Source organism: Salvelinus fontinalis, chromosome 31, assembly GCF_029448725.1.
Source record: "Salvelinus fontinalis isolate EN_2023a chromosome 31, ASM2944872v1, whole genome shotgun sequence".
NCBI classification, from domain to species: Eukaryota; Metazoa; Chordata; class Actinopteri; order Salmoniformes; family Salmonidae; genus Salvelinus; species Salvelinus fontinalis.
Window position 1 is genome coordinate 23,284,007 of NC_074695.1, and position 19,004 is coordinate 23,303,010.

Sequence of the window (19,004 nt, forward strand, 5' to 3'; positions counted from 1 at the left end):
TTATTTGTGGCGGGGTTCACGTGCTAACATGCCTGCTGTATCTGCATTTCTATTTTGAAGTCGGGAAATATAGAAACGCAGTCTCCTGGTTTTTGCAGCTATTGGTCTATCCAGTTTTGTGTCTACCAGAAACAATGCAAAATTGCAAACAACTAGCTACCTACTAGCTACCCAACTAGCTACCCATCGCTTCAGACTGGCGAAATTGACGCACGTGAACCAACCCAATTCCTTCGTCTCAGAAATGTGTCATCACACAGCCGGAACAGCAACAACAAACATGGAGGAATATGCCCGTGAACCTTGGTAAAGTACATTTCAGAATTAAGTAAACCGTTTTCAATATTGGTCCTATCTCTCTTTAGCCAACATATATGGTTAAAGAGTATGCTTCCCCATATGGTTATGCCTTTCATGCCTGAGTTATTACAAAAATTATGGTTGAATTAGCTAGCAGTAACCTTAAGAGAGATCTGGTGCTTACTTGTCCTTTTTTTTAAAAATATAACCTTTATTTAACTCCTTGCTTTAAATGAGAATTGAAATCGAGAACCAACTTCTCTCATTGAAAACGACATATGGTCAAACATTTATTCCAGTGCCAAAAATTGACAAAGTGTAAGTAATATACATTTTGGTCGTGAAGTCAGTATTGTAACGACCCGGTATTGTGTTCTGTGTTTGTGGGTGTGTTATGGTTCTCATGGCTACTAGCAGGGGTTAAATATGTCAGGACAGATGAAAAAGGTTGGGGGGGTATGATGGGTAATCCCGCGGGATTTGGAAATGCATAAAGAGGGATGAGTGTCTCATATCTCTCTCTTCTGTTCGGGCCTTGATCTGTTCCTATGAGAGTGACCTTAACTCGACATGTATAATTGTGTACGTTCGGCATTAGCGGCGTGGGCTGTGGCCTGAACAATAGCCCAGTTTAGGAATAAACCTGTGTTCTGACCTGTACACCTGGAGTCCGTCTCTTTTCTCTTTAATGACCCAGCCGGGTCATTACATTGGTGTCAGAAGTGCTTTCGAACTAAGGGATCGAGACTAGGCGAGTTAGCTGTTCAGTATAGGCCGGGTTGGCTTTAGCGTGACTCGCATCTACGGTCATGATGCCTGGGGCGAGGCGGAAAATTAAGGAAGAGTCGGACAAAGTGTCCGTTGTGAGCTCGGGGGTACCCGGTCGGGAGGGTCAGGCGGCGACTGCCGTGGAGGGGCTTGAGAGCCACTTGGCGGGAGTTAAATTGTCAGTCAGCAAGATGGCAGAACTGGCGGGTTTTCCTTCACATCGCTCGAGAGCAGACGTCACGGCGACGGGGATATCGACGTCACCGGGTGCGGAAATGGCTGGGCCTGCTTATGTAAACAGAGATGGCGGCGACCTATTGCCATTAGCCACGGTAGCGGCTAAACTACCAAAGTTCAATGGACAAGGTAAATGGGAAGTTTTTTTCACTCAATTCGAGTTGTTGGCTAGAGCCGGGAGGTGGTCTGACGAGACGAAAGCGTTACAGCTTGCCCTGAGCCTGGCGGAGGAGGCGTCGGAATGCCTGCTAACGCTAGCCCCGGGCGATAGGGGCGACTACGGTGCGCTAGTGGAGGCATTGGGGGGCCGTTTCGGCAGCGACGCGCAGCCCAACATGCTGCGTATTGAACTGTGTAACAAAAAGAGTCTTCAGGTGGAATCATTAAAGGCGTTGGCAAGTGGTATTCTGAGCCTGACCAGGCGGGCTTATGCAACTATGCCGATTGGGGTGCAAGACGAGCTGGCACGGGACAGTTTTATTAGAGCGCTCTCTTCCACCGAACTGGGTAAGCATGTTCAGATGGCGGACCCACCATCTCTGCAGGCTGCAGTGGAGATAGCCAGGAAGAGGGAGCTGATCTGGGGTGAGGGAGTGAGAGTGGAAGTCACCAGTCAACCAGAGGTGAGAGCAGCGGTGGCTGGGGTGCCAGGGGTCACAAAGCCAGAGTGGGTTGACGAGTTGGGCGGGCTAGTCAAGACTGCTTCGCTTGTCATGGAGAGGGGCTCCAGGCAACGTCGCAGTGTCAGCTCAACTCCTATTGTCTGCTGGGGTTGTGGCCAACCTGGCCACATTCAGCGGGAGTGTGGCAGATTCCCCCGTCACCAGGGAAACGACAACGGGTTCTCGCGCAGGGGGCAGCGCGGGCCCACCCCCCCGCCCCCGAACCCACTGTAAGCAAAGGAGGTACCCAGCAGCGCAGACAAGAGGGTGGGGACCTGCTCCCCCAGGGTGTAGCTGCCGCCGTGTTTCCTAGTCCGGTAGTTGTGGTGGGACGTACCACCGTTGGGGACTTCTGCAATGTCGTCGTCAAGGTAGAGGGGGTGGAATGTTTGGCCCTGGTCGACACGGGCTCTACAGTAACCCTGGTGAGACCAGACATACTACCTGTTGGGGTGCGGGTGGAGCCGACCCATGTCCAGCTACGGACTGTCACGGGGGAGCTAGCCCCCATGTTAGGGAAGTGTCAGCTATCTGTGACTGTGGGGGGGAGAACTGTGGGGTGTCCGGTGTGGGTAGCAGCGGTGCAGGACCCCTGTATACTGGGAATGGACTTTTTGAAAAACTGTGGGGCTCAGTTGGACTTAGCGTCAGGTACTTTGAGGCTGTCGGGGGGGCCCACAGTGGGAATGTCGCCTTCGGGAGGGCCAGCAGGGGGCAGGGCTGTTCCTCCGTCTTCCTCCAAGCTTGCAGAAACTCCACCGGTCATCCCGGCTGCTCCCTTGGTCGTTGTGCCATCCCAGCAGCTGTCTCCGGCGGCGACGGCCTTCACTCCCCATCATGGTGCAAGCACAGGCAGCCCAGTAGCCCAAAACACACTGGCCCCTTCAACCAATCAGCCCGACGGGGGGAAGGAGGAAGCTATCGACGCCGTCGAGGCTGTGTGGCTGAAGAACTGTCAGGGTCTGGATGAGGGACAACAGAGACAGTTAAAGCAGCTGCTGTTGGACTTTAAAGATAGCTTCGCTTGGGGGGAAGATGAGGTAGGACAAACGCACCTAGTTCAGCACGAAATAGACACTGGGGACGCCCGACCCATTAAAATTCGGCCCCGTCGTATTCCCCTTGCCAGGAGGGAAGCAGCAGACACAGCTATTGTTGACATGTTGCGGGCTGATTTCATTGAGCCATCAGATAGCCCATGGTCCGCGCCGGTCGTCATGGTGCCTAAGAAAGGGGGTAAACTTAGGTTTTGTGTTGACTACAGGGGCCTAAATTCTGTCACCACTAGAGACTCTTATCCCCTACCGAGGATTGATGAGTCGCTAGACCACGTGAGAGGGTCCTCGTGGTTCTCCTCCCTTGATCTGCGCAGTGGCTACTGGCAGGTGCCCCTCTCGCCAGGGGCACGTGAAAAAACGGCCTTCTCCACAGATAGGGGCCATTGGCAGTTCAAGGTGCTGTGCTTCGGGCTCTGTAATGCTCCTGCCACCTTTGAGAGGCTCATGGACAGAGTGCTGGCGGGGGTTCCGAGAGACGAGTGTGTTGTGTACCTAGACGACATATTGGTGCACGGCACATCGTTTGAGGGGGCACTGGGGGCAATTAGGCGAGTGTTGGAGAGAATCTCGGGGGCGGGGCTAAAATTACATCCGGGAAAGTGCCATTTCATGCAAAGGGAGGTGGCGTTCCTGGGGCATCAGCTGGGTGGTGAGGGCATCAGCACGATGCCAGACAAAGTAGAGGCTGTGAGGGGGTGGCCAGTTCCAGGGGGAAAAAAGAGGTTAAGAGCTTCCTGGGGCTGGCATCCTACTATCGTAGGTTTGTGAAGGGGTTTGCGGGGGTAGCGGCTCCTTTGAACCAGCTACTCAAGGAGGACACTGTTTTTCAGTGGACCGAAGAGCACCAGCGGGCGTTTGAGGCCCTCAAACGGGCCCTGATGGAGGCCCCTGTCCTGGCCTCACCAGACCCGAACCGTCCGTTCATCCTGGACACCGACGCAAGCAATGAGGGGTTGGGGGCTGTGCTGGCTCAGCGGGGTCCTGATGGGGAACACGTAGTAGCTTATTACAGCAGGACTTTTGATAAGGCTGAAAAACGCTACTGCGTGACAAGGAGAGAGCTTTTGGCTGTCGTGGCAGCAGTACGCCATTTCAAGTACTACCTGGGGGGCCTGCCGTTTGTGGTCCGGACGGATCACTCCGCCCTGCAGTGGCTTCTCTCCTTCAAGGAGCCAGAGGGTCAGATTGCCCGCTGGCTGGAGGAGCTACAACCCTACGACTTCCAGGTGGAGCACAGAGACGGCCTTCGCCACAGCAATGCAGACGCCTTGTCCCGCCGCCCGTGTGCTGAGGATGGCTGTGGGTACTGCGCCAAACGGGTGGAGCGAGAGAGAGAACTGTGCAGGGAGGAGGGAGTCACCGCCACGGTGAGTCAGCTGAGTGTGACAGAGTGCCGGGAGCTTGAGGCTGTGGATGTTGGGGAGTGGAGGCGTCGCCAGGAGGAGGACGCAGAGCTGCGTCCTGTGCTGCGGTGGGTGGAAGAGAGAAGACGACCGCCGTGGGGGGACGTAGCCCCTCTATCACCAGTCACCAAAGGACTGTGGGCTAAATTCACAGTCCTTAGAGTGGCTGAGGGAGTGCTCCAGAGGGGGTGGAAAAAGCCAGCGACTGGAGAAATTACGTGGCAGGTAGTGGTGCCCAAAAGGCTGCAGGGGAGCGTGTTACAGCAGCTTCATGGGGGAGTAGGCGCAAGGCATTTTGGGGTCTCCAAAACGTTAAAGCGCATGCGTAAAGGCTTCTATTGGGCCAGGCACAGGAGGGATGTTGAGGACTTTTGTAGGCAGTGCGATGAGTGTGCTGCTAAAAAAGGACCTCCAGGTCAGTCACACGCCCTCCTACAACAATTCCCAGTAGGGGAGCCCATGGAGAGACTGGGGGTAGACATAGTAGGGCCGTTTCCAACCACAGACAGCGGTAACAGGTGGATTCTAACCGCTATGGACTACTTCACCAAGTGGCCGGAGGCTTACGCTCTCCCAGACCAGGAGGCGGGGACAGTAGCTGATGCGTTGGTGGGGGGAATAATCAGTCGGTTCGGGGTGCCACAGTCTATTCACAGCGACCAGGGGAGAAACTTCGAGTCACGGGTGTTCACAGAGTTGTGTAGACGGTTAGGCGCGGAGAAGACGCGCACTACTCCGCTTCACCCCCAGAGTGATGGGTTGGTGGAAAGATTCAACAGAACATTAGCACAGCAGCTGGCCATCGTTACCTCAAAACACCAGAGAGATTGGGACACCCACTTAACGTTTATTCTTATGGCGTGTAGGTCGGCTGTTCAAGAATCGACTGCGTGCTCCCCAGCACTACTAATGTTAGGTCGTGAGTTGCGCACCCCAGCCGAACTGACGTTTGGCCACCCTCCTGATAGTGGCGACCGGGTTTTGCCTGGCCCGGACTATGTGTGTCGTCTGCAGAACCGGTTAGAAGCGGCTCACACCTTCGCAAGAGAGCAACTCGAGAACGCAGGGGTGCGCCAAAAGCGCCACTACGACTCGCGCGCTAGGGGGAGGCACTTTGGAGCGGGAGAATGTGTGTGGCTTCACAACCCCACGCGCAAGAAGGGGCGGTGCCCAAAGCTGGACAGTGCATGGGTGGGGCCGTGTCTGGTGATAGAGAGAGTGGGGGAGGTGACGTACCGGGTGGAGGTCCCTCCACGGAGCAGGAAGGTGGTGGTCCACCGGGATCGATTGGCACCCTACAGAGGGAGGAAAACGGTAGGGAATGGGAGTGAGGTCTCTGATGTGAGCCCACGGGAACAGTCTAACGAGGGGACTCTAGCGCAACCTGAGCCTGGGGAGGGGGCTGCTTCTTCGGAGGGCGCTGGAAATGACATTGGGGCAGAGGAGTGTTCTGGGGGTTCACCGGGGAGAGTCACGGGGAGGCCCAAGAGACTGATGCGACCTCCGGGTCGTTTTAAGGATTTTGTTGTGTAACCCTAGGGGCTAGGGTTTAGAAAGGGGGGGGCTATGTAACGACCCGGTATTGTGTTCTGTGTTTGTGGGTGTGTTATGGTTCTCATGGCTACTAGCAGGGGTTAAATATGTCAGGACAGATGGAAAGGTTGGGGGGGTATGATGGGTAATCCCGCGGGATTTGGAAATGCATAAAGAGGGATGAGTGTCTCATATCTCTCTCTTCTGTTCGGGCCTTGATCTGTTCCTATGAGAGTGACCTTAACTCGACATGTATAATTGTGTACGTTCGGCATTAGCGGCGTGGGCTGTGGCCTGAACAATAGCCCAGTTTAGGAATAAACCTGTGTTCTGACCTGTACACCTGGAGTCCGTCTCTTTTCTCTTTAATGACCCAGCCGGGTCATTACAGTATCTTTCAACGGTGAGTTTTATAAAATATGTACAAGAGTTCGTCAGGACTTACTTTAGGGTAGTTTTTTTATTTTCTATAATGCCCACCAATACGGGATATATACAGCTGCGGTGATTGCACTTTGCACTTTATCCAATCCATATTGCAGAACACACAGACCTGCCCAGCAGCTCAGTGGATCGGACTTTGTTTACTTAAAACCTCTAACGAGTCACAAACCCGGATCTGGGATCCCCCCATCAAAAAAGCTGACTAGCCTAGCCTAAAGCGACAGGGATATCATATAATAAAATGTTCATGAAATCACACGTCCAAGACACCAAATGAAAGATACACATCTTGTGAATCCAGCCATAATTTCTGATTTTTAAAATGTTTTACAGGGAAGACACTATGTATTTCTATTAGCTAACCACCATAGCAAAAGACACAACTTTTTTTTCCCACCATTTTTTTCCTGCATATCACAAATTCGACCAAATAAAGATATAAATAGTCACCAACCAAGAAACAACTTCATCAGATGACAGTCTGATAACATATTTATTGTATAGCATATGTTTTGTTCGAAAAATGTGCATATTTCAGGTATAAATCATAGTTTTACATTGCAGCCACCATCACAACTCTCACCAAAGCAACTAGAATAACTACAGAGACCAACGTGAATTACCTAAATACTCATCATAAAACATTTATGAAAAATACACAGCGTACAGCAAATGAAAGACAAAGATCTTGTGAATCCAGCCAATATTTCAGATTTTTTAAGTGTTTTACAGCGAAAACACAATTTAGCATTATATTGGCTTACCAACCACACAGCAGCATTGATTCATGCACGTTAGCGATAGCGAATAAACCAGCAAAAGATATTACATTTTTCACTAACCTTCTCAAAGCTTCATCAGATGACAGTCCTATAACATCATATTACACAATACATATATTGTTTGTTCGAAAATGTGCATATTTAGCGGCACAAATCGTGGTTATACAATGAGAATAGTAGCCAAGCTGCCAACAAAATGTCGGGAGAAATCTTGGGAGAGGCACCTAATCTAATCAATAACTAATCATAAACTTGACTAAAAAATACAGGTTGGACAGCAAATGAAAGATACATTAGTTCTTAATGCAACCGCTGTGTTAGATTTTTAAAATTAACATTACTACGACATACAGCGTGCGTTAAAGCGAGACCGCACCGAAATTAATGGTGGAATAGTAGTGTAACATTTTTCAACAGAACAATGAATTAACAACATAAATAGTTCTTACTTTTTGATGAGCTTCCATCAGAATCTTGTGCAAGTTGTCCTTTGTCCAGAATCATCGTTGCTCGGTTGTAGATTGTCGTCTTCAACTTAGGAATTAGCAGCAAACATTAGCTATGTGGCCCAGACGTGCCCAACTCTTCATAACGCAGCACAAAGAAAATTCCGAAAATCGCAATATACTGATATAAACTGATATAACTCGGTATAAAATAACTACATTATGATGTTTTTAATACCTATATCGAATAAAATCAGAGCCGGATATATCTGAGGCCTAAAACGAGAGCTTTTCAGAATGCCATCCTGAGGTCTGTCTTGCGTCATGACGAACGTTGAAAAGAGTGCACCCCCGGTTCCAAGAGCTTTTATACGGCCTCAAATCTGCCTAGCAACCCCATTCCAATTCTCACTGCTTACTGACATCTAGGGGAAATCGTATGCAGTGCATGTCGACTCATAGATTACATGCAAATTAATAAACTGACCCTGGAACAGAGTGCCCGATTTCAGATTTCTCACTTCCTAACAGGAAGTTTGCTGCAACTTGAGTTCTGTTATGCTCACAGATATAATTCAAACGGGTTTAGAAACTAGAGAGTGTTTTCTATCCAATAGTAATAATAATATGCATATTGTACGAGCAAGAATTGAGTACGAGGCAGTTTAATTTGGGAACGAATTTTTACAAAGTGAAAACAGCGCCCCCATATTGACAAGAAGATTTATAAACACTGTCCATGTTTTTACTTGAGAAATACTGCAGCAAACACTTTAGGTAGATGTAAAATTGCGTGAATAAAACCTTATCAGAAAAAAACTAAACAGTAATTACAGATTTTCTTGAGTCTTGATTCGTTCAGACTATTTTGAGTAAGTGATACTAGCTTTGTTCCTATGGTATCTCATGGGGGACAAACATTAGCAACTGCCACATCGAACCACACCCCTAAGACTGAAATCTCGTTTTTCGTAATGAGCAACAGAAAAACACGGGCAGAATCGGTGCATTCAGTTGCTCTTTAAACTAGCCTTTTTATACATGGTCTTTGTAAAATGTTTGTTAATGGTTTTTAATTAGTATCCTAATAATAATATTAGCTATTTAAATATTATGGTAGTGTGTGTGTATATATAGTATAAATCAGTAATAAGCCTACACATTTATGCATAGATTGACAAAGGATTTCTCTTGAATCTGTCATTATTGTCTTTTACACACACTTCTCAGTCCCTGGAGAATAGTAGATGATTGTGGTGGTGCATTCACCATGGGGACAATTGGCGGAGGGGTATTCCAATCAATCAAGGGCTTCCGGAACGCTCCTGTGGTCAGTTTAAAATACTTTCTCTGAGCATATCAAATATATTTTAAGATCAATATCAGCACAGTGACTCTATCCTTTTTTCCATCTCTGCACAGGGCTTTCAGCACAGACTAAAAGGTAGTGCCAATGCTGTGAGAATAAGAGCTCCACAGATCGGCGGTAAGGGTCACTGTCTCTACAGGAGTTCTCTCTCGTACAGCACAAAGTACAAACCCCATCATCGCTATTTGTTTATTTCTCACTAACAGTTTGTGTGATGTTCCTGTAGGTAGCTTTGCTGTGTGGGGTGGACTTTTCTCAACGATCGACTGTGGTCTGGTCCATATTCGAGGGAAAGAGGATCCCTGGAACTCTATAACTAGTGGAGCGATGACTGGGGCAGTCCTGGCTGCACGCAGTGAGTGTTGAAGCAAACATTTATTTGACAATAATTAAAATTTGGTATATTTCACATTTTTTCTAGACCCTCTAATCTGAGCACATCCCCACCCCCTGCCTGACCATCTTGCCCCACCGACCCAACAAAGTCAGATTACCTCAAGGGCTTGACTGTTGGCTTTGTGCTCTTCTCAGGTGGGCCCTTGGCTATGATGGGGTCAGCTATGATGGGGGGCATCCTACTGGCCCTGATCGAGGGCTTTGGGATCCTTCTCACCAGATACACAGCACAGCAGTTTCAGAACCGTAAGTAATGTTTAGAGAAAGACTCTAGCTATAGAATGAAAAACATCTGATAAACCACCACACAGCAGTAACTAGTAGACATGACAAATCAGTTTTTTATGTCTCTTTCTCCTATCCAGCGAGTCCCTTTGTGTATGACCCCAGCCAGCTTCCTCCGAAGGATGCCAGCCAACAGCAGACTGGGTTCCAGTAGAGCCCAACTTGGTCTGGAGCTAATGAGCCTAGCTACAGCCCTGCATACTGTGACAGTCTCTGACTAGAGAGGAGAGAGGCGCTCTGTCACCTGACCACACAGGTGTCAGCAACCTCAGGGGAATGAAAATATCTAACCTAAGCCCCCATCCTCTCAATGGAAATAAGAATGTAGATGCACTTTAGTGTTATTCCTCAGGGCTAGATTACAGTTGATTTGAGTTATTTATGAATATATGTTTGTGTATACCGGTACACCAGTGTTCCTTCTGACTAGTCCCGAATAATACACAATTTTATCAGATACATTTATGTCCAAACCCGTCATTTTATGGTGACTGTAATAATGTTGGTGCTTTATTACCACAGCTACAGAAATAGAATGGGTAGCTGAAAATGTATAGGCATTAATACCGGCATACAAGTATGGGATGCCAAGATTTAGGATTCGAAATTTTCTCAATCTTATCAGAAGTGTGTCAGGTATGGCACAATCAATTCCGTTCAAAACGCATGTATTTTCTCCTGCTTGTAAAATGCACTGTCATTTCATTTCTTCTCCTCTTTTATAATTGTATTGCTTATAAGGGTATGTGTCACATCACAAACGCACCAATGATTTGTTTCCATTTGTGAAACTCAGATAGCTGGAATAGAATGTCATGACCAAATACAGTCACGCTCATTTGTTCTGCTGTTTATGTCACTACCTTCATTGGATGCCTGCCACTATGCCATGCATTACTAGACATTCCCTCCATCTAAGAACTATAAGGTCTATCTATCCACGTTGATGAACCAAAGCACTTTCTTACTCCATCTCTCTGTGTTATTGTGTTGAGAAAAATGAGATGTTTTTTTTGACACAATGAAGATATGTTTTGTAATGTATAGAATGCTGTACAATAGTTGTTGGTTTTAATGTATTTATGATGCAGAAAAATAAATGTTTACAGTGTAATTGACTGGAAAAACTCTTGAACAAGTCCGTAATCGAGCACGCCCCTACCGCCGCTTTGAGTAATGGGAGATGTTCGTTTTTAGATTGAATATTGTGAAAATGGACGTGCAGCCGCCTCCTATCCGAACCTTGGATGATTTTGTTTTGGATTTGTCTCGGTTCGCCGTGCGAGACATTCGTCATCTGGAGAGAAGGAACAATCGGATCATAAATATTACCAGTCCAACTATTTTGTCTCGTTTTTGACATTCCTGGGAATAGTAGGGTATGTTTCTGAAGTGGTCGTTTGTTGCATGAAACCACAGCTATGGAGATAAATAGTAATGGCGTCTTTTTGTAGGCAGCTCCATGGTTCGTTGGACAAAGTCTATGGGGAAATTAATGGCGTTTTAGTAGGGTTTTGTTGTCAACACAGGTTTAGGAGATCTTATACGTTTTGTTCTATGATAATCTTAATAGGTTGATGTCACTTTTTGTGAATTTTGAAGCATTTATGTAATACAAAAAGTATATAAAAGCTTCATAATTCATAAAGGTCATGTTAACATATTGATATTATCTCATAGAACAAAACGTATAAGATCTAAGCCTGTGTTAACCCCAGACCTTATTTTCGGCGTTCATCCCAAAGCCCTATTCTTTCCCCTTTCCCAATAGGGATGACTGAACCAACAAGAGGTAACTAATTTCCGTTTTTTAGGACTACAAGCTGGAAAGCTTTTTAGTAGCTAATATTGTAATGTGAGACATCACAAATTCTGTGGAAATGGATGTGCTGGGTCCATGGTCCATAATCAACATAATCATGTATAACTAGCTAACAAGCCATTGGCTGTGATAATGCACTGATTAATCGTTTTAATGGATTCATGGCCTTATCAATGTGACACACAATTTAGTTAACCTATATAGAGAAATCCACTAACATCAGCCTTTTCTCTACACAGAGAGGCTGCTGCCTACATACAGACTTGAAAACTTTGGCCACTTTAATAAATAGATCACTAGTCACTTTAAAAATGCCACTTTAATAATGTTTATATATCTTGCCTATGCCGCTTGGTTATTGCTCATCCATATATTTATTTTTATATATGTATTTATATATGGACATATATTTTTTTTCCCAAGATGGCGTAGCAGTGTAGACGTCTTTGTCCTGTCGTGTCCCGTGTCCCTTGTATATATCTTTTTACATCTTTTTCGTCGCATATCTTTTAAAAATACTTTCTTAAACCTCAACTTCTAAATACTCTCCTGCAACCCGCCTCACCCAATGTGGCGTGGATCTGCTTTTTTCTAAAGTATTTATATTTACTTCTGATCTGGAATCTATCTACTGAAGATAGCCAGCTAACTGCCTACCAGCTATCAGTTAGCAAACCATTGCTAGCGGTCATCAGCTAACCTTTAGCTCGGAAAGCTCTCGCTAGTTCGAACAACGTGACTAAAACCAGAGCATAACGGACCTATTTCTCTCCATATCCCCGGATTCCTACCGCAAACTCTGAACATTTTCATCTGGATCTTCGCAACTAGCTAACCACAATCCCGGGTGACCACTCCTGGCTAGCGTTTACATCCCGGAGCAAGCACCAATTAGCCTGAAGCTAGCCCGGCTAGGGCTCCTGTGCTACCACTGAAGCCCACTCCTGGGCTACAATATCCGGACCCCTTTACTGCCGGTACGGAGCACGGAACCCCGCCGATCCTCTACGACTGGAATACCGACATAATCTGCCCGAGGACTCCAACAGGCCCCTCAGGCGTGACGCCCGCTGAAGGCCCATCCTGCTAACCTACTAGGCCTGTTAGCTACCTAGAGCTACCTGGAACCCTGCTAATTCCACGACTGGTCTATCGACGTCACCGCACGAAGAGGCAAAAACAGACTTCCCCCCCATCGCGACGTCCCCCAAAGGCTAACTTGCCTGCCCCGGTCTGCTAACTGCTAGCTTATCTTGCAGCTAGCGCAGCCAGGAAGCTAGCACCAGTTAGCAAACACAATTCTACAATTCACAACCTCTCTTTCGCCATCGCTATCCGGCCTGGATTCTCTGTCGACACGACCACGTCTGGTCTGCAGACGTGCCCTCAACCGGTGCCCTCAACCGGCCTCCGTCTGAGCAGACCCCCTCCGTCTGAGCAGACCACCCGCCGGGCTACTAACTTTAAACGCGTGCTAGCTTAGTGGAGGCCTCACTGCTCCATCTACGGCTGCCCCCTGGACACTATGATCACTTGGCTACATAGCTGATGCCTGCTTGACTGTCCATTAATTCATGGTACTCCATTCTGTTTATTTGTGTTTTATCTGTCGGCTCTGTGCCTTAACTCAGGATCTGTGTGTAGTTAATCCGACCCTCTCTGCCCAGTCGTCGCCATTTTTACCTTCTGTTGCTGTGTTAGCTGACTAGCTGCTGTTATCTCACCTGTTGTTTTAGCTAGCTCTCCCAATCATGACCTGCAATCACTTTATGCCTTATTGTATGTCTCTCTCAAATATCAATATGCCTTGCATACTGTTGTTCAGGCTAGTTATCATTGTTTTGGTTTGCAATGGACCCCGTAGTTCCACTCTCCGTACCTCTGATACCTCCTTTGTCCCACCCCCCACACATGCGGTGACCTCACCCATTGAGACCAGCATGTCCAGAGATACAACCTCTCTTATCATCACCCAGTGCCTGGGCTTGCCTCCGCTGTACCCGTGCCCCACCATACCCTGGTCTGCACATTATGCCCAGAATCTATTCTACCACGCCCATAAATCTGCTCCTTTTATTCCTTGTCCCCAACGCTCTAGGCGACCAGTTTTGATAGCCTTTAGCCGCACCCTCATCCTACTACTCCTCTGTTCCTCGGGTGATGTGGAGGTAAACCCAGGCCCTGCATGTCCCCAGTCACCCTCATTTGTTGACTTCTGTGATCGAAAAAGCCTTGGCCTCATGCATGTCAACATCAGAAGCCCCCTCCCTAAGTTTGCCTTACTCACCGCTTTAGCACACTCTGCCAACCCTGATGTCCTTGCCGTGTCTGAATCCTGGCTTAGGAAGGCCACCAAAAACTCTGAGATTTCCATACCCAACTATAACACTTTCCGTCAAGATAGAACTGCCAAAGGGGGAGGAGTTGCAATCTACTGCAGAGATAGCCTGCAAAGTTCTGTCATACTTTCCAAGTCTATGCCCAAACAGTTCGAACTTCTAATTTTAAAAATTAATCTCTCCAGAAATAAGTCTCTCACTGTTGCCGCCTGCTACCGACCCCCCTCAGCTCCCAGCTGTGCCCTGGACACCATCTGTGAATTGATCGCTCCCCATCTAGCTTCAGAGTTTGTTCTGTTAGGTGACCTAAACTGGGATATGCTTAACACCCCGGCAGTCCTACAATCTAAGCTTGATGCCCTCAATCTCAAACAAATCATCAAGGAACCCACCAGGTACAACCCTAAATCCGTAAACTTGGGCACCCTAATAGACATTATCCTGACCAACTTGCCCTCCAAATACACCTCTGCTGTCTTCAATCAAGATCTCAGCGATCACTGCCTCATTGCCTGTATCCGCCACGGGTCCGCGGTCAAACGACCACCCCTCATCACTGTCAAACGCTCCCTAAAACACTTCTGCGAGCAGGCCTTTCTAATCGACCTGGCCCGGGTACCCTGGAAGGATATTGACCTCATCCCGTCAGTTGAGGATGCCTGGTCATTCTTTAAAAGTTACTTCCTCACCATATTAGACAAGCATGCTCCGTTCAAAAAATGCAGAACCAAGAACAGATATAGCCCTTGGTTCACTCCAGACCTGACTGCCCTCGACCAGCACAAAAACATCCTGTGGCGAACTGCAATAGCATTGAAGAGCCCCCGCGATATGCAACTGTTCAGGGAAGTCAGGAACCAATACACGCAGTCAGTCAGGAAAGCAAAGGCCAGCTTTTTCAAGCAGAAATTTGCATCCTGTAGCTCTAACTCCAAAAAGTTCTGGGATACTGTAAAGTCCATGGAAAACAAGAGCACCTCCTCCCAGCTGCCCACTGCACTGAGGCTAGATAACACGGTCACCAATGATAAGTCCGTGATAATCGAAAACTTCAACAAAAATTTCTCAATGGCTGGCCATGCCTTCCACCTGGCGACTCCAACCTTGGCCAACAGCCCCGCCCCCCCCGCTGCTACTCGCCCAAGCCTCCCCAGCTTCTCCTTTACCCATATCCAGATAGCAGATGTTCTGAAAGAGCTGGAAAACCTGGACCCATACAAATCAGCTGGGCTTGACAATCTGGACCCCCTATTTCTGAAACTGTCCGCCGCCATTGTCGCACCCCCTATTACCAGCCTGTTCAACCTCTCCTTCGTATCATCTGAGATCCCCAAGGATTGGAAAGCTGCCGCTGTCATCCCCCTCTTCAAAGGGGGAGACACCCTGGACCCAAACTGTTACAGACCTATATCCATCCTGCCCTGCCTAGCTAAGGTCTTCGAAAGCCAAGTCAACAAACAGATCACTGACCATCTCGAATCCCACCGTACCTTCTCCGCTGTGCAATCCGGTTTCCGAGCCGGTCACGGGTGCACCTCAGCCACGCTCAAGGTACTAAACGATATCATAACCGCCATCGATAAAAGACATTACTGTGCAGCCGTCTTCATCGACCTGGCCAAGGCTTTCGACTCTGTCAATCACCATATTCTTATCGGCAGACTCAATAGCCTCGGTTTTTCTAATGACTGCCTTGCCTGGTTCACCAACTACTTTGCAGACAGAGTTCAGTGTGTCAAATCGGAGGGCATGTTGTCCGGTCCTCTGGCAGTCTCTATGGGGGTACCACAGGGTTCAATTCTCGGGCTGACTCTTTTCTCTGTATACATCAATGATGTTGCTCTTGCTGCGGGCGATTCCCTGATCCACCTCTACGCAGATGACACCATTCTGTATACTTCCGGCCCTTCCCTGGACACTGTGCTATCTAACCTCCAAACGAGCTTCAATGCCATACAACACTCCTTCCGTGGCCTCCAACTGCTCTTAAACGCTAGTAAAACCAAATGCATGCTTTTCAACCGTTCGCTGCCTGCACCCGCACGCCCGACTAGCATCACTACCCTGGACGGTTCCGACCTAGAATATGTGGACATCTATAAGTACCTAGGTGTCTGGCTAGACTGCAAACTCTCCTTCCAGACTCATATCAAACATCTCCAATCCAAAATCAAATCTAGAGTCGGCTTTCTATTCCGGAACAAAGCCTCCTTCACTCACGCCGCCAAACTTACCCTAGTAAAACTGACTATCCTACCGATCCTCGACTTCGGCGATGTCATCTACAAAATAGCTTCCAATACTCTACTCAGCAAACTGGATGCAGTTTATCACAGTGCCATCCGTTTTGTTACTAAAGCACCTTATACGACCCACCACTGCGACCTGTATGCCCTAGTCGGCTGGCCCTCGCTACATGTTCGTCGTCAGACCCACTGGCTCCAGGTCATCTACAAGGCTATGCTAGGTAAAGTGCCGCCTTATCTCAGTTCACTGGTCACGATGGCTACACCCACCCGTAGCACGCGCTCCAGCAGGTGTATCTCACTGATCATCCCTAAAGCCAAAACCTCATTTGGACGCCTTTCCTTCCAGTTCTCTGCTGCCTGCGACTGGAACGAATTGCAAAAATCTCTGAAGTTGGAGACTTTTATCTCCCTCAACAGCTTTAAAAACCTGCTATCCGAGCAGCTAACCGATCGCTGCAGCTGTACATAGTCCATCTGTAAACTACCCACCCAATTTACCTACCTCACCCCCATACTGCTTTTATTTATTTACTTTTCTGCTCTTTTGCACACCAGTATCTCTTCTTGCACATGATCATCTGATGATTTATCACTCCAGTGTTAATCTGCTAAATTGTAATTATTCGATTTATTGCCTACCTCATGCCTTTTGCACACATTGTATATAGATTCTCTTTTTTCTACCATGTTATTGACTTGTTTATTGTTTACTCCATGTGTAACTCTGTGTTGTTGTCTGTTCACACTGCTATGCTCTATCTTGGCCAGGTCGCTTGTTCTCAACTAGACTACCTGGTTAAATAAAGGTGAAATAAAAAAAATTAAAAAAAATATGTATATATTCTTATTCCATTCCTTTACTTAGATTTGTGCGTATTAGGTAGTTGTTGTGGAATTGTTAGATTACTTGTTAGATATTGCTGCACTGTCAGAACTAGAAGCACAAGCGATTTCACTACACTCGCAATAACATCTGCTAACCATGTGTATGTGACCAATACGATTTGATATCCCTCCTGCTCTGACAGGTTTTTGCGGCCCTTCCACCTCTTCTTGGGGGCGACAGTGGTGACGTTGATATTTATGGGGTTTGTGTGGGCAGCAGAGAACCAGGCCCCCATCAGACAGTTGCGCCGGAACCACCCATCCCTGGCCCTGGGTGCCATCCTGGGGGTCAGCTTCCTCTTCATCACAGTGCTCGGAGGAGTATCCGTCTTCCTCTTCGGCATAGCCTTCCTCATCTTATGTTAGTATTTATTCTCTCTTTCACCTCGCCCCCACTATTGTTGCCACAATGTAAACATATATCAATCTTCGGTTTTTGCAATATTGTAACATAACACTGGCTCACGCTCTCTCTCCCTTTGTTATGCCCCTGATCTCTCTTTTCTCTCTACCTCTATCTATCTTACAGTGATACTGATCCACGCCTCTGTTAGGCTGAGGACCCTCAAGAACAAGTTGGAGAACAAGCTGGAGAACATTGGGCTGAAGAGTACACCCATGGGGCTCCTACTGGAGTCACTACGACAGGAACAGGAGGCTGGGTCCTAGAGGGGGAGGAGAGGAAGGGGTAGAGAGATGCCTGGTTCTATTTCAATCTTTTGCACCTAGCCCTATTCCCAGATTGGAAAGGACTGAATAAATGTTATCAATATGTTGAGCTAAGTTCCTTCACATATCAAGGCCTGATATGTAATCACAGTGGTAAGGGATAGAGACCTAAATGGAACGAGTCCTCTCAGACTAAGCGTGGGAGACAGAGGGATGTGGTGAGGGAGGGAGGCTGAGGAAAGTAGAGGAAGAGAGGAGGGAAGTACAGGAAAGCAGTGGGAAATTATTATGATATCACAGTGTCACGAATGTGGTGTTACAGATTGCAAATTCTATGGGCTCTGCAGCCTTTTTAATGCACACACTAACTGTCGTGGGTTCTTTCCCACACAAGTAATGTTGCACACTTTGACAAGCTCCTTATTAGAGTTTGCATTTTATCCTCAGAAAGCTGACATTATGTGAGCTAAAATACTGCGCTGAGAAGCAAATGTGTCCTCCTAACAGACATGAAGTGTGGAGAGTGCTACAATAAGATGGTTTTTAAAATGCAATTTAAATGCCAGCGTTATGGTTACAATTTTCTTTTACATGGAAACCTGAAGGTGTTTGATGAGCCACTACTCTAACTCCTGAACACACTACTTTTTGTGTTATTGTCTATTCTCTACTGCTGTTGGGTTTTACTATTTGATGCAGTTGAAAGTTTCAATGAGTTGGGATAGATCAAGGACAATTGTGGAACAACTGTATGCTTTTAATAGAAATACAATGAATACTACTTCTATGATGCTATGATTCCAATCATTTTTACCAGGATTATGTATGTGTCTCTGTCCAAGCATTATGTGTTGACAAGAATACTAATGTCAGTTTGCCTTCATTGTGTAAAATGTTATTCCATTGAGAATGTTGTATTTATTTTTAGCAGCGCCTTCTATGGACTTATAATATTGGGGTTATGTTTTTTTCCCCTCCAATGCTGTCAAAATGTATTTACACTTCATTTAATACATATGCAATATCTTGTCATGATTTTATTTTTCAATCAGCCTATTATAACTTATTAGATATGATGATCAAAGTAGAAGAATAGATACATCCTGCCTGCCTGGTCACACAATAACTGAAAACATGTACCTGGTCAGCACTGCTGGGAAAAGCTCAAGCACACAAAGCTTTTTCTAAATAGAATCACACATTTTCTCTGTAGCATGCAACTGTTATTAATGATCAACTATATAGAAATGAATGTAAAGAGAATGCTGCTGCACTTGGAAGTAAGAGACATTGTGTACCAGAACCAATTTATGATAAAAGTATGCCCCCACAAGGGTCCACTGCAACACTTCCTACA

At 47.0% G+C, this 19,004-nt stretch overlaps 1 protein-coding gene and 1 pseudogene across 2 annotated transcripts; both read left to right on the top strand.

Moving 5' to 3' along the window:
- Positions 1 to 223: 223 nt before the first annotated feature.
- On the top strand, positions 224 to 10,801 carry LOC129829855 (mitochondrial import inner membrane translocase subunit Tim17-B-like). Of its 2 annotated transcripts, none has more exons than XM_055891839.1 (6): positions 224 to 306; positions 8,864 to 8,963; positions 9,056 to 9,119; positions 9,229 to 9,357; positions 9,534 to 9,644; positions 9,764 to 10,801. In XM_055891839.1, exons 1-6 carry the CDS (start codon positions 245 to 247, stop codon positions 9,835 to 9,837), a joined length of 540 nt encoding a protein of 179 aa, XP_055747814.1. In that variant the 5' UTR covers positions 224 to 244; the 3' UTR covers positions 9,838 to 10,801. The 2 variants fall into 2 exon arrangements, with proteins under 2 accessions (XP_055747814.1, XP_055747815.1); XM_055891840.1 differs by lacking the exon at positions 224 to 306 and adding an exon at positions 5,992 to 6,364.
- Positions 10,802 to 10,866: 65 nt separating this feature from the next.
- On the top strand, positions 10,867 to 19,004 carry LOC129829856 (PRA1 family protein 2-like; annotated as a pseudogene).